Genomic DNA, 13,623 nt, shown 5'->3' on the forward strand with positions numbered 1-13,623 from the left:
AGGAATGACGAGAGCTGGGCGTTGTTTTGCCCCTGAAAGATTTGTACAAAGAGTGCCTAATAAGGAGAATAGTCAAAAGAAAGTCGTGATAGATGTTAAGGTAGAGGATTTCTGGAGGAAAATACCGACTAAGGAGTATTCTATTGTAGAACAGCTAAAGAAAACTCCTGCCCAAATACCCTTATTGTCATTATTGATGAATTCTGCAACTTATAGAAGTGCTCTGGTGAAGGTGCTGAATGAAGCTTATGTGCCAACTGAGATGACCAGTGAGATTCTTTTAGCTCTGGTGGGACAAGTTCTAGAATCTAATATAGTCTCTTTTCACAAAGATGAGTTGCCACCTGAGGGCCTGGGGAACAATAGAGCATTGAACATTACTGTCAGGTGTAGGGACAAGTTAATTTCAAAAGTTCTTATTGACAACGGCTCAGCTGTTAACATTTGCCCTTACACTACTCTTCGGGCTTTGGGAATTGACATTGGGAAGGTTCGTAAAAGTAATGTGAGGGTTAAAGGATTTGATGAAACTCAAAGAGGGGTCATTAGAGAAATTTATTTAGCACTACAAATTGAACCAGTGGAATTTACAGTGGAATTTCAAGTGTTAGATATATCTTCTAGTTACAATTTGTTACTTGGAAAATCGTGGATACACAGTTCACACAATTTATTAGCATGAGATTTTCATAGAGAGAAGAATAGTTCTATCTGCCAGGAGGACTCAGTCCCTATTATTGAATATGTGGACACCTGGATGGATCCATTTTTCATGTTATGGAGTCCATGTGTACTGATCAGGTAGAAAAGTTAAAGTTGTCATGGGCACTTATAATGGTGGACTTGGAAGTATTGAAGAATGGTTTTGTGCCTGGTCAAGGTCTTGGTGTGAAATTGGATGGAATACTAGAGCCCATTCAATTGTACGGACAGAAGATCACGTTTAGACTCGGATATGAGCCCACTCCTAAAGAAGTCTCATCGGCTAATCTCAAAAAGAAGGGTGACATTCTCCTGCCAAAGCCCATCCTACTCCTGAATCAGTCGTTTTCCAAAGCATTTGTTGCCCAAATATCAGAAGAATACGCTGAAGAAGACCTCATTGAATGAGTCAAAAACTTGTTCATTACTGAAGAAGAAGCTGAGTGCAATGTAATTTTGGAGGATTGCATTGAGACCCTGACTATCTGGGATGCTGAGCCTGGAGATGCTTTGAACAATTGGACTTGTATCCTATCCCCAGTTCTCCGAGAATCTTAGTAGATGATTGTATTAGTATTCACAACACGATTCTAAATTGAGGCCTAAATTGTGTTTATGAATTTATGTGTTTTGCACTTTTGAAAGCTTAAAGGCCAAATACAAACTATGTTTTGCTGTTTATTTTAAATCTTCTTCATTAATTTATTTCCTCTTTTTTTATTTTTCAGCAAGCAAACTAACAAATCTGCTAATACTATAAATGTGACATGTAATGAAACAAGTGAAACAATTCCAAATAGCAGACAAGACTTTGTAGAATATGAAGAAGACATGATGTATGAAGAGTTGACTAGAGAATTTGAACATTTTGAAAATAAGGTAAAACCAAATTTGGATGAAACTAAGATGATAAACTTGGGAAGTTCAGAACTCATAAGAGAAACAAGGATTAGCGTTCATTTGACTCCATCCCAAAGGAATGAATGATTGGTCTTTTGAAGCAATATATAGATGTGTTTGCATGGTCCTATGATGATATACCGGGTCTAAGCACAGAAATTGTTTCTCATAAGTTGTCAACTGATCCATCTTGTCCTCCTGTAAAGCAAAGGCAAAAAATAGGCCCAGATCTCCTACAGGAACAATTTGGAAGATCCAAAACCAAAAATAGTGGTATTTGCTAGAAACAACATTATGGAGGCAGTCACTCAATATAGATTGATCCGAAATCTGATTCAAATCCAATATAGTACCTATGGGTACATAAGAAATGTGTTGAATCGATCCTTTTTAATGAATAAATCTGATCCTAACTTCGAATATGGAATTCAAAGGGATCAAATAGGAAAGAATACTCTGAATCATATAACTATAGTAAAATATACGATCAACCAATATTTATCGAATTTGAAAAAGATTCAGAAGAAATGGTTCGAAAGATGAAGCCTGATTTAAGTTTGAAAGTCAAAGAGAAAGTGTCTAAGAAATTCGATGCCAACGTCATTCGAGTCACGAAGTATCCTACTTGGTTAGCCAATATTGTACCCGTGCCAAAGAAAGACGGAAAAACCAGAGTATGCATGGATTACCAGGAACTCAACAATGCTATCCTGAAAGATGATTTCCCTTTGCCAAATATTTATATACTCATTCATAATTGTGCGAAGAACGAGTTGTAGTCTTTTGTTGAATACTTCGCAGGCCGAGAAGATTGCATTCATCACACCTTAGGGAATATATTGTTATCGGGTGATGCCTTTTGGACTCAAGAATGCAGGGGCAACTTATATTAGGGTCATGCCTACTAATTTTCATAACATGATCCACAAGTAGATTGAAGTCTATATTGATGATGTCATTATTAAGTTGCGAAAGAGCTTAGATCACTTGACAGATTTGAAGAAGTTCTTTGACAGGCTGAGACGGTACAATCTGAAATAGAATCCCGCAAAGTGTGCATTTGGTGTTCCTACTGGGAAGCTATTAGGTTTCATATGAGTAGGAAGGGCATATAATTGGATCCTTAAAAAATAAAGGATATCCAAGACTTGCCTTCTCCAAGAATTCGAAAGGACATGATAAGTTTTCTAGGTCGACTCAATAACATCACTCGATTTATCCACAATCCACAGTGATTTGTGAACCAATATTTAAGCTATTGAGAAAGGATACTGCTACCAAGTGGACAGAAGATTTTCAGTAAGCGTTTGACAGAATCAAGGAGTATTTGTCTAGTCCACCAGTTTTGGTGCCCCCAGAACTAGGAAGACCATTGTTTCTATATTTGTCTGTGTCAGAAAATACATTTGGGTGTGTTTTAGGACAACATGATAAAACCGGAAAGAAAGAGTAAGCTATATATTACTTGAGCAAGAAGTTCACACCTTATGAATGCCGATATACATTACTGGAACGTACCTGTTATGCCTTGACTTTGGTTGTGCAAAATTTAAGGCATTACATGTGTGCGTATACCACTTTTCTAATTTCTAGGATGGATTCGCTCAAGTATATCTTTCTGAAACCCAAGCCTACCGGGAAGCTAGCAAAGTGGAAAATTCTACTAAGTGAATTTTACACTGTTTATGTCACTCAAAAGGTGGTGAAAGGATAATCTTTAGCCGACCATCTTGCAGAAAATCCTGTAGATGAAGAGTATAAGCCTCTTAAAACTTGTTTCCCAAACAAATAAGTTCTATTTATTGGAGAAGATATTTTAGAAAAATATCCAGGTTGGAGAATGTTCTTTGATGGGGCTGCAAACTTCAAAGGAGTTGTTATTGGGGCAGTACTAATTTCAGAGTCAGGCCAGCATTATCCGATCTCAGCAAAGCTCAGGTTTTCATGCACTAACAATATGGCAAAATACGAGGCTTGCATTCTTAGTCTTAGAATGGCTACTGATATGAACATACAAGAACTTCTGGTTATCGGGGATTCAGATTTAGTGGTTCATCAAGTACAGGGCGAATAGAGTGTCAAGACCATAAAGTTGCTTCCATATCTAGAGTGCGTGGAAGAGTTGCACAAGAAGTTTATCAAGGTTGAATTTAAACATGTCCTGAGAACTCAAAATGAGTTAGCATATGCATTGGCGACCTTGTCCTCTATGATTCAACATCTAGGCAAGAATTTTATAGATCCTATCAAGGTGAATGACAAGACCAACCGACCTACTGTTTTAACATAGATAAAGATCCAGATGGAAAACGTTAGTACTATGACATCAAGAGGTATCTCAGGGAGGGAGACTATCTAGGAGGCATAACTAGTATTCAGAAGGGAACACTTCAGAGATTGGCAAATCACTTCTTCCCAAATGGAGAAATCCTTTTTAGGGGGACTCCAGATTTAGGATTGTTAAGGTACATCGATGCTCAGGAGGCAACCATGTTAGGCGAAGAAATACACGGGGGCATGTGTGGGCCGCATATGAATGGTTTTGTTTTGGTAAAGAACATTCTTTGAGCAGATTATTTCTTAATGCCAATGGAAACAGATTGCATTCGCTTTATGCGAAAATGTCATCAGTGTCAAATTTATGGTGATTTGTTTCATGTTCCCCTAAATGAACTCAATGTGGTGAGTTCTCCTTGGCCATTTGCATCTTGGGGAATGGATGTCATCGGTCCTATTGAGCCAACTGCATCAAATAGACATAGGTTCATTTTGGTAGCTATTGATTATTTCAATAAATGGGTAGAAGCATCTTCGTACAAATCTGTAACAAAGAAGGTGGTGATAGATTTTGTTCGCAATAGCATTATTTGTTGATTTAGAGTTCCTGAGTCGATTATAATAGATAATGGAGCTAATCTCAACAGTGTCTTGATGCATGAGATACGTGAAAAGTTTAAGATTATACATCGTAATTCCACCCCTTACCTCCCTCAAATGAATGGAGTAGTTGAGGTCTCCAACAAGAACATCAAGCGAATATTGCAAAAAATGATTAATAACTATAAGCATTGGCATGAGAATTTTCCATTTTCCCTCCTTGGCTACTGCACTACTATTAGGACTTCTGCTGGAGCAACACTTTATCTGCTGGTTTATGGAACAGAAGCAGTATTACCTGCAGAAGTAGAGATACCGTCTTTGAGATTTATTAAGGAAGCTAAGTTGAGTGATGCCAAATGGATCCAAAGTCGGTATGAGCAATTGACGCTAATTGGTGAAAAGGCAATGAACACAATTTGTTATAGTCAGCTTTATCAAAATAGAATAGCAAAAGCTTTCAACAAGAAGGAAGATCGAGACAATTCAAACCGGGACAATTGGTGTTAAAAGCCTATATTTCCACACCAGAATGAAGCTAAGGGAAAATTTTCACCCAACTGGCAAGGGCTTTACGTCGTTCACCGAGTACTAACAGGCAGAGCACTGATCCTAGCAGAAATAGATGGTGAAGTATGGCCGAAAGCAATCAATGCAGACGTTGTTAAGAGATACTATTTTTAGAAGCCTTTATTTTTTATGTAATGTTCCTTTTGCTATGTAATAAAACTACGAATTACCTAGTTCCCTTGGGGGAATACGTAGGAAACCCACGTCAGGTTTGGTATTTTAAGTAGAAATTCCCGAAAAAAAATCCCTCTTTTGCTTGTAATGCAAACTATGGTTGACCTGACTTCCTCAGAGGATACGTAGGCGGCTCATATTGGCCTTGGTCACATTGAAGAAAAATCAAATTTCCCTATTTTTTCTATTTCATATGTTATGAACTACATTCGTCTTGATTCCTGTGGGATACATAGGCAACCCACAGAGGGTTCGGCCCCTTAGTTTTTAATCTTCTTAAGAGTATTTCATGAACTACACTCAGCCTGATTCCCTTGGCAGGATAAGTAGGCAGCCTATATGAGGCTCGGTCTCAATATGAGGCTCGGTCTCATCATCATGGAACGTCAACATTTCTCTTAAGTCAAAACTGGGACAGTTTTAAGGGCATCGTTTCAAGAAAACAATTGAGAAGACGTCAAGAGATATTGAAAATATGGGTTCAACCAAGTAATTGAAGGAAAAAAGAGCATTCTCTTTGGATAAAGGACGTTCGCTTTGTTTCACAATATGTCACAATTCAAAAGTTTGGTAGAATTTTATTTTACTACTATGCATATTTGTATGTTTTATTTATCGAGTTATTGATCATTTTTGTTTATATTTTATTTTAATAATTTTTAGTCATACATTTTTTATAATCTATCGACCAAGATTGGAAATAGATGGGTTGAGATTCCAAACAAAGCCGGAAGTACGAAGTATCAAGAGCCAGACCTTCAAAGTCAACACAAATCAACCATCCCCAAACTTACAAATTTTTCTTTGGATACAGGTTCTACAGATTAGCAGAGGTTGAAAAGTTAATGGCATTCTCATACTTACGAGTATCGCACCTCGAATGGTTTAATCTCTCTTAAAAAACATCTAAAAGAAATTATGACTTTGTAGTGATATTGATTAAATGGTGCCTTCAAAATCACTGTACAAATATTTCAAATGCTTAAAATGCACAATACATGGCCTCATTTGTCTTGCATATATGCTCTAAATACACCGCACATGTACTGCACATATGTTTTATAAAATGTTAAAATGTATTGCACATGTATATAATGGCTCTAAATAAGCACAGACGCATTGCACAATCGCTCTAAATTACTTTAAATTGTACTACACTTGGATTTCAATTACTTTGCATAGATGCTCTAAAATGCACCGCACATGCACTGCACAAATGCTTTAATATATGCTGAATTGCATTACACATAGCCTTAATGGCTTCGCATAATCAAAAACGCATTGCACATAAATTTATTGGCTCAACATAAGCACAAATGCACTGCACAGTTGCTTTAAGTTATTTTGCACTATGCATGGCTTTCATTTTCTTCTAAAGACACTACACAATTGCTTTAAGTTATATCGCACCTTGCATGGCTTTCATTTCTTTATAGCACCGCATAATTGCTTTCAAATGAACCGCACAATTGCTTTCTTATAATTGTACAAAACTTATGGATGGACCAAACAAATGCTTTAGAGAAATCTACTGTTTGCAAAAGTTATTATTCATAAATCATTGGCTTAGGAAAAGCCTTCATCCATCAATCATTTGGCTGAAAATGCCCCTCATATTCATAATTTACTTAGTTTAAGACCTCATTTTCATCGCCGAAAGGCACCATTCTCATGAATCATCGACCTAAAACTTCATTTTTCATAAGCTTTATTTTCAGCTTGCAAGATCGCATTTGCATAAACTAATGTCGAGAAATGTTATTTTCATTAATGCACTAAATTTATTTACTATTTATGTACTAATTGCTTTATCTAGTTCATGTTTCACAGGAACTTTATCACAAATGCGGAACCATTTCTTAGCAGTGAACTGGGGCAATATGTTGGGAATGAGGATCAGACTCCCAACAAACATCAAGAGTTTACCTCAAACATCAGATTACCCTACTTTCAAACATCTTATTTACATCGACACCTCGATGATCAAGATCCCTGAATCAATATACCCAATGTCATCATAATTCAACACTGGTACAATCCTCATAAGCTCGTGTCTATCTTTGTTTTCTAATTTAAAAGTATTATAAGTCTTGAACTACATATGATCTGATTCTCATGCAACCCGAGATATGTAGGAAACTCGGAGACCGGAGTTCGGCCACAATCCTCCCTGACATTCTTCATGGATATCCTCCTAGATCCAGTTGACTGGGACAACATTAGGTTACTAGTCAACTTCTTTGTTCGGAAACTCTTTCATCCTTTCCAATCAAAGAGGGACAACTGTTGACACCCAATTTTGTCCCGCCTTTCTTTCAAATCGTCTCTTTGCACTTCTAAATAATTTTGATAGCAATATATATATATATGTGTGTGTGTGTGTATAATTTTCCTATAATTGGGAGTTTATGAAAGTACTGCAACTATTTGTATTTGTAAAACTAAGAATCATTGATATTATTATTATTATTATGGTTATATGTTAAATTATTGTTGCATTTCCTAAAATTTTGAAAAAAGATATTTATTTCAACCGAATAAGTATTTTTGTGACTTTCTTCTTTATAAATATTATCGTTTATCATGCAACTTTGTTTAAATACTTATATTTTAATTTCAAATGATCTTTGTCATTTATTCGGATATTTGTAACGTGTTTTATTAAAAGTGTTATCTAAATTAATTTAGATAGCCCAAAGAACATAAGAAAGAAGGCATTTTAAATCAGTCCATTTTACAATATTCTTGCAATTTGGCTCAATTTCAAGATTTGACCCATAAAGCTCACTTTTCTCTCCCCCTTCCACCTCAGCACCACGTGAATGCCATGTTTGAGCCACATAAGGTGCCAAACGGACATAACACACGCCAAACACACTCCTTCCACGCATGGCACATGTTTGGCACTCCTTTGCCACGTGTATTTATGTTATTGACTGGTCAAACTCAATTAATTTTCAATTATAGCAAACTTTTTATTTTATTCTCACTTATTCTACCTAAAATACCAATAGGTCCCCCCCCCCCCCCCAAAAAAAAAAACCCTAAAAACTGGCCTAAGTATCCTTACTCTCAATAAGCCACCTCTCTAAAATATGTCTCAACCTTTCTTTTTCCTCTTCAAGTAAAGTTCCAGGCCTCTTTCACCATGGCAAAGTTGCTTCTCCATTTTTGAGTAATGGCCATATCAACCACGTGAAGGACCAAGTCCATCCAAATTCACGGCTGCCAACTCCAAAACATCATTATTGATAGGAATTCAAAATCAAAACACAAGATCCTGCCTAAAAACTTGAAGCCCTAATGTTTCTCTATAAAGATTTGTGTTTGGGATCCATTTGGAAGGTCTTTCGGCCACCCCTTTACCATTTAAGTCATCTCCATTACATCTTAAAACTATTGTTCTATTCTGCTTCTTACGCTTAAAAACACTTTCAACTTTGTATTTTTTTTTGCTCTTTGTTGGGTAGAGCTTCTTTTGGTTATTTTTTGTTCGAGTAGATTATATCCACGCCTAAGTTCACTGCACCCAGCAAGTCGAAGAGTCTCAACTTTAAGACTCGACGTCCCCACGAGACTTGAAATATGCATCTACATCGACTCGCATCTATCATTTCTTTGAGACTCCATCCGAGCGGTACAAAGGGCAAAAGGGACGAGCTAATACAATGCAAAGAGAGCTCTCTTTGGATGTATTGTTTTGGGGCTACTGAATTAATTTATTGCTCTGTTTAGCTATTTTTGTGTCTCCGTTGCTAATTGTTTTCTTTATTGATTATTAACTGATTAAATTGGTGGTTAAACTTGACTAACTTTGCATGCCTTGGGCTTGTAATATAGTTCAGTAGTTTTTCCGTAGATAAGCTAAAAGAGAATTCTGAATTTAATTTAGGAATAAATCAATAGCACCTTTATATCTAACTCGTGGTATCTATTGAACCTGAATTAATGTAGTGGATCATTATATCACCTATAAGATTTGGCTAAAGGAATACCTTTGATACATTTTGTTTAAGAAATCTAATACATTTACCTTGGTACTTTTAAATATATAAAAAAATGACCCCCTTTAGTCCGAATACTGTTTAGGAATCCGACTTACTATGTTCCACCTTTCGACACTTAATTGTATCATTTTTACCTATTTTTTCTAATCAAATTCATTCGCTACTTTACTTTTAAAAAAAAAAAAAAAAAAGAGAAAAAACCTGATATACTCCCTTAGTTTTTTCCCTCTTTTAGTGTAATTAATTAATCTAAGTTTGGCTGGTTAACCGTAGTTAGCGGATCCTTTAGGGTGCCTAATCTCTTCCCTTTAGGATAATTAGAATCCTTACCTAGAATTTAAGGTTGCGTAGACCTTAAAATGAAGTCTTTAATTTCTTATAATCACTTAGTTTAAAATAGGTGTCCTAATTCACGATAGAACTAATTAGGTGGCGACTTTCGTAATTTAATTTTAGAAGTTTTCCAATTTGTTATACACTATTTTGACCTCATGTTAAAATGGGGTATAACATTGATCGATTGGCAGGAAGGGGTTGGTACTGCTTCTTAGATTGGTATTCGGGATACAATCAAACTCTATTGCCCCGGAGGATCAAGAGAAAATGACCTTCACATGCCCATATGGAACTTTTCATTCAAGCAAATGCCGTTCGGATTATGAAATGCACCGGCCACGTTTCAAAGGTGCATGATGTCAATTTTCTCGGATATGATTGAGGACACTTTGGAAGTATTCATGGACGACTTCTCTGTAACGGGCGACACATTTGAATTGTGCTTGGTAAATTTAAGTAGAGCACTACAGAGATGTGAAGAATTTAATCTTGTGCTGAATTAGGAGAAATGAAACTTCATGGTGAAAGAAGGAATAATTCTGGGACATCAAATTTTAGCTAAGGAGATTGAAGTTGATCGGGCTAAGGTAGAAGTTATCAAAAAACTACCCCCTCCCATCTCAGTAAAAGGAGTCTATAATTTTCTGGGCCATGCAGGATTCTGTAGGAAGTTCATAAAAGACTTTTCAAAAATTGCAAATCCACTTTGCAAATTATTGGAGAAGGAGACCAAGTTTTTATTTGACGATGATTATATGAAGGCATTCTAATACCTTAAGGAGAAGTTGGTTGCTGCTCTTATTATTATTGCTCCAGAATTGTCTAAACCATTTGAAATAAAGTGTGATGAGAGTGGGGTAGCACTTGGGCAGTCCTTGGTCAGAAGAAGGATAAGATGTTTCACCCCATCAACTACACTAGCAAAGCGTTGAATGGGGCGCAAAATAATTACACAGTCATCGAGCAGGAACTTCTAGCAATTTTTTATACATTTGAGAAGTTCCGAGCTTATTTGTTGGGGACCAAGGTAGTAGTCCACACCTACCATACTGCATTGAGATATCTAATGGCAAATAAACACGCCAAACCAAGGATCGATGGTTATTATCATTGCAGGAATTTGACTTTAAAGTTAAAGATCGAAAGAGGTGTGAAAATCAGGTCGCGGATCACCTATCCAGACTAGAGAGAAAATAATTCACTATAGGGAAGCTTGATATTGATGATGCTTTTTTGGATGAACAAATTTTAGCGACTACTCTTAAAATGGTGCCTTGGTATGCTGACTTTGCTAACTTTGTTGTTAGCGACATTATTTTGGAGGACTTATCTTTCCATCAGAAGAAGAAGTTTTTTCATGATGTTGCTAGATATTTTTGGGATGAGCCCTATTTGTTTAGACGTTGTTCAGGTAACATCATCAAAAGGTGCATCCTAAAAGTTGATATGCTAAGCATTCCAGAAGCCTGTCATACTTCCCCAATTAGGGGACATCACATAGGTGGTCGTACAACGAGAAAGGTATTGCAAAGTGGTTACTACTGGCCAATACTCTTTAAGGATACTTATGAATTGTTAAGAAATGCGACCAATGTCAAAGACAAGGTTCAATTTTAAAATATCATGAAATGCAAATGGCAAAGATGATGGAGGTTGAATTATTTGATGTCTGGAGTATTGACTTCATGGGACCATTCGTGAGCTCCTATGGCCTTAAGTATATCTTAGTAGCTGTGGAATATGTGTCCAAATGGGTTGAGTCCGTTGCTTTAGCTGATAATAAAGATAAAAAGGTGGTTGCATTCCTGAAAAATACCTTCTCACGCTTTGGGGTGCCTCAGACAATCATAAGCGATGGGGGATCTCACTTTTGCAACAAGATATTTTGGGCGACATTGATGAAGTATGGTGTGAAGCAACACAAAGTGTTCACTCCATATCACCCACAAACTAGTGGGCAAGAGGAGGTTTCAAACAGGGAGATCAAAGCGATTTTGGCCAAGACAACAAATGCAAATATGAGTGACTGGTCACGGAAGCTCGATGATGCTATGTGGGTATATCAAAAATATTTCAAGACACCCATTGGGATGTCTACATATTAGTTGGTTTTTGGCAAGGCATGCCATCTTTCGATTGAGCTGGAACACAAAGCTTTATGGGCGCTCAAGTGGTTGAACTTGGATTAGAAGAAAGTAGCAGAATTGAGATTAGGGCAGCTGAATCAGATGGATGAATTCCATCTCGGTGCATATGAAAGGGATGACTTATATAAATAGAGAATGAAGCAATTCCATTATCAAAGAATCGAAAAGCGGGACTTTCAGGTTGGTAATTGAGTGTTGGTCTTCAACTCAAGGATCAAGCTTTTTCCTGGTAAGCTGAAATCTAAATAGTCTGGGCCCTTAAAATTTATGCAAGTCTACTTATCTGGAGTAGTTGAATTAGAAAATAAGGATGGGAGCACATTCAAGGTCAATGGACACCGGATCAAGTAATACCTTAGTCCAACAAGATAGGTAAAAATCGTATCATCGTTGTATCTTGACAAATTCTGAGTTATCAAGATAATCGAGTCGTGCCGCGACGTTAAATTAGGAGTTGCATGGGAGGAAACCCATGATTTTATTTCTTTTTTATCATGTTAAACAAAAATACAAAAATAAGAATCGAGCCACGACCGAAACTATGGTGCTTGGTGGGAGGCAACCCATCTTTCTAATCATTTTTAGTTTTTTTTATTACGTGTAGGTTCATGAAGTGATAAAGAGGTGATAGGTACTAAGCATGGTTTGAAAGTGAGCTACATTGAAGGTGGTAAGTTTTGGAGTATCGGGAGCTTTACAGGTAAGTTGGAGTGGTATAATGTTAAGTCCCGAGCCATGTTCGCGTTGCAATAATGGGGTCTTTAATCTGGTACTTGTCGTACTAGTTGGCATATCAAAACTGTCTCATATGGGCTATGGGGTGTGCGACACCCAAGAACAAGTGTGCTATGGGGTGTGAGGGGCCCAAGTTTACTTAGTCCATGGACAAAGTGGCGCCTAACTAAGGCTGTTAAGTAGTTTGGGCCGGGTCAACCCGAAACTGGCCCGTTAAGTTTAGCCGGGTTGTGGGCCGAACCGGTTCGGGTTGTAGTTAAATGGGTCGGGCCTGGTCGAGGTTGAATAGTAAAATTTTTAAAAACAACCCTGAACCGGCCCACTTAGCCCAACCCGGTCTAACCCACCTAAACCCGATTAAAAATCCGGTTAAACCCGGTCAAAAACCAAAAAAATAAATCCAATATACACTATATATATCCACCTATATACATTTTAAATACGTTAAATAATATATATACACTATATATATAGTATATACTACATTAGAATTTTAAAAATATATACACAATTACACATATATACGTAACATTCAATATATACGACTATAAGTACTACTTTAAATAAAACATATACTACAATATATATATAGTTACATACTAATTTATAAACCATATACACATGTATACCTTAAATATATACATCTATAGAAGATATATACACATATATATGCACCATTCAATATATATGTACTACTTTAAATAAAACATATACTGCAATATATATATACTACAATATATACACACACTATATATATAGTTATATACTAATTTATAAAACATATACACATGTATACGTTAAATATATACGTCTATAGAAGATATATACACATATATACGTATCATTCAATATATATGTACTACTTTAAATAAAATATACTACAATATATATATATATATATATATATATATATATACTACAATATGTACACACACTATATATATAGTTACACACTAGTTTATAAAACATATACACATGTATACGTTAAATATATACGTCTATAGAAGATATATATACATATATACGTACCATTCAATATATACGTACTACTTTAAATAAAATATACTACAATATATATACTATAATATATACACACACTATATATATAGTTATATACTAATTTATAAAACATATACACATGTATAAGTTAAATATATATGTCTATAGAAGATATA

At 36.0% G+C, this 13,623-nt stretch overlaps 1 protein-coding gene across 1 annotated transcript; it reads left to right on the forward strand.

The window, feature by feature from the left end:
- Positions 1 to 2,129: 2,129 nt before the first annotated feature.
- On the forward strand, positions 2,130 to 4,989 carry LOC124896596. The gene is made up of 3 exons (XM_047408180.1): positions 2,130 to 2,276; positions 4,234 to 4,364; positions 4,482 to 4,989. The coding sequence occupies exons 1-3, from the start codon at positions 2,130 to 2,132 to the stop codon at positions 4,987 to 4,989; spliced, it is 786 nt and encodes a 261-aa protein (XP_047264136.1).
- The last annotated feature ends 8,634 nt before the right edge of the window (positions 4,990 to 13,623 follow it).

The sequence above is a fragment of the Capsicum annuum genome, chromosome 3, assembly GCF_002878395.1.
Source record: "Capsicum annuum cultivar UCD-10X-F1 chromosome 3, UCD10Xv1.1, whole genome shotgun sequence".
Classification (NCBI taxonomy): domain Eukaryota; kingdom Viridiplantae; phylum Streptophyta; class Magnoliopsida; order Solanales; family Solanaceae; genus Capsicum; species Capsicum annuum.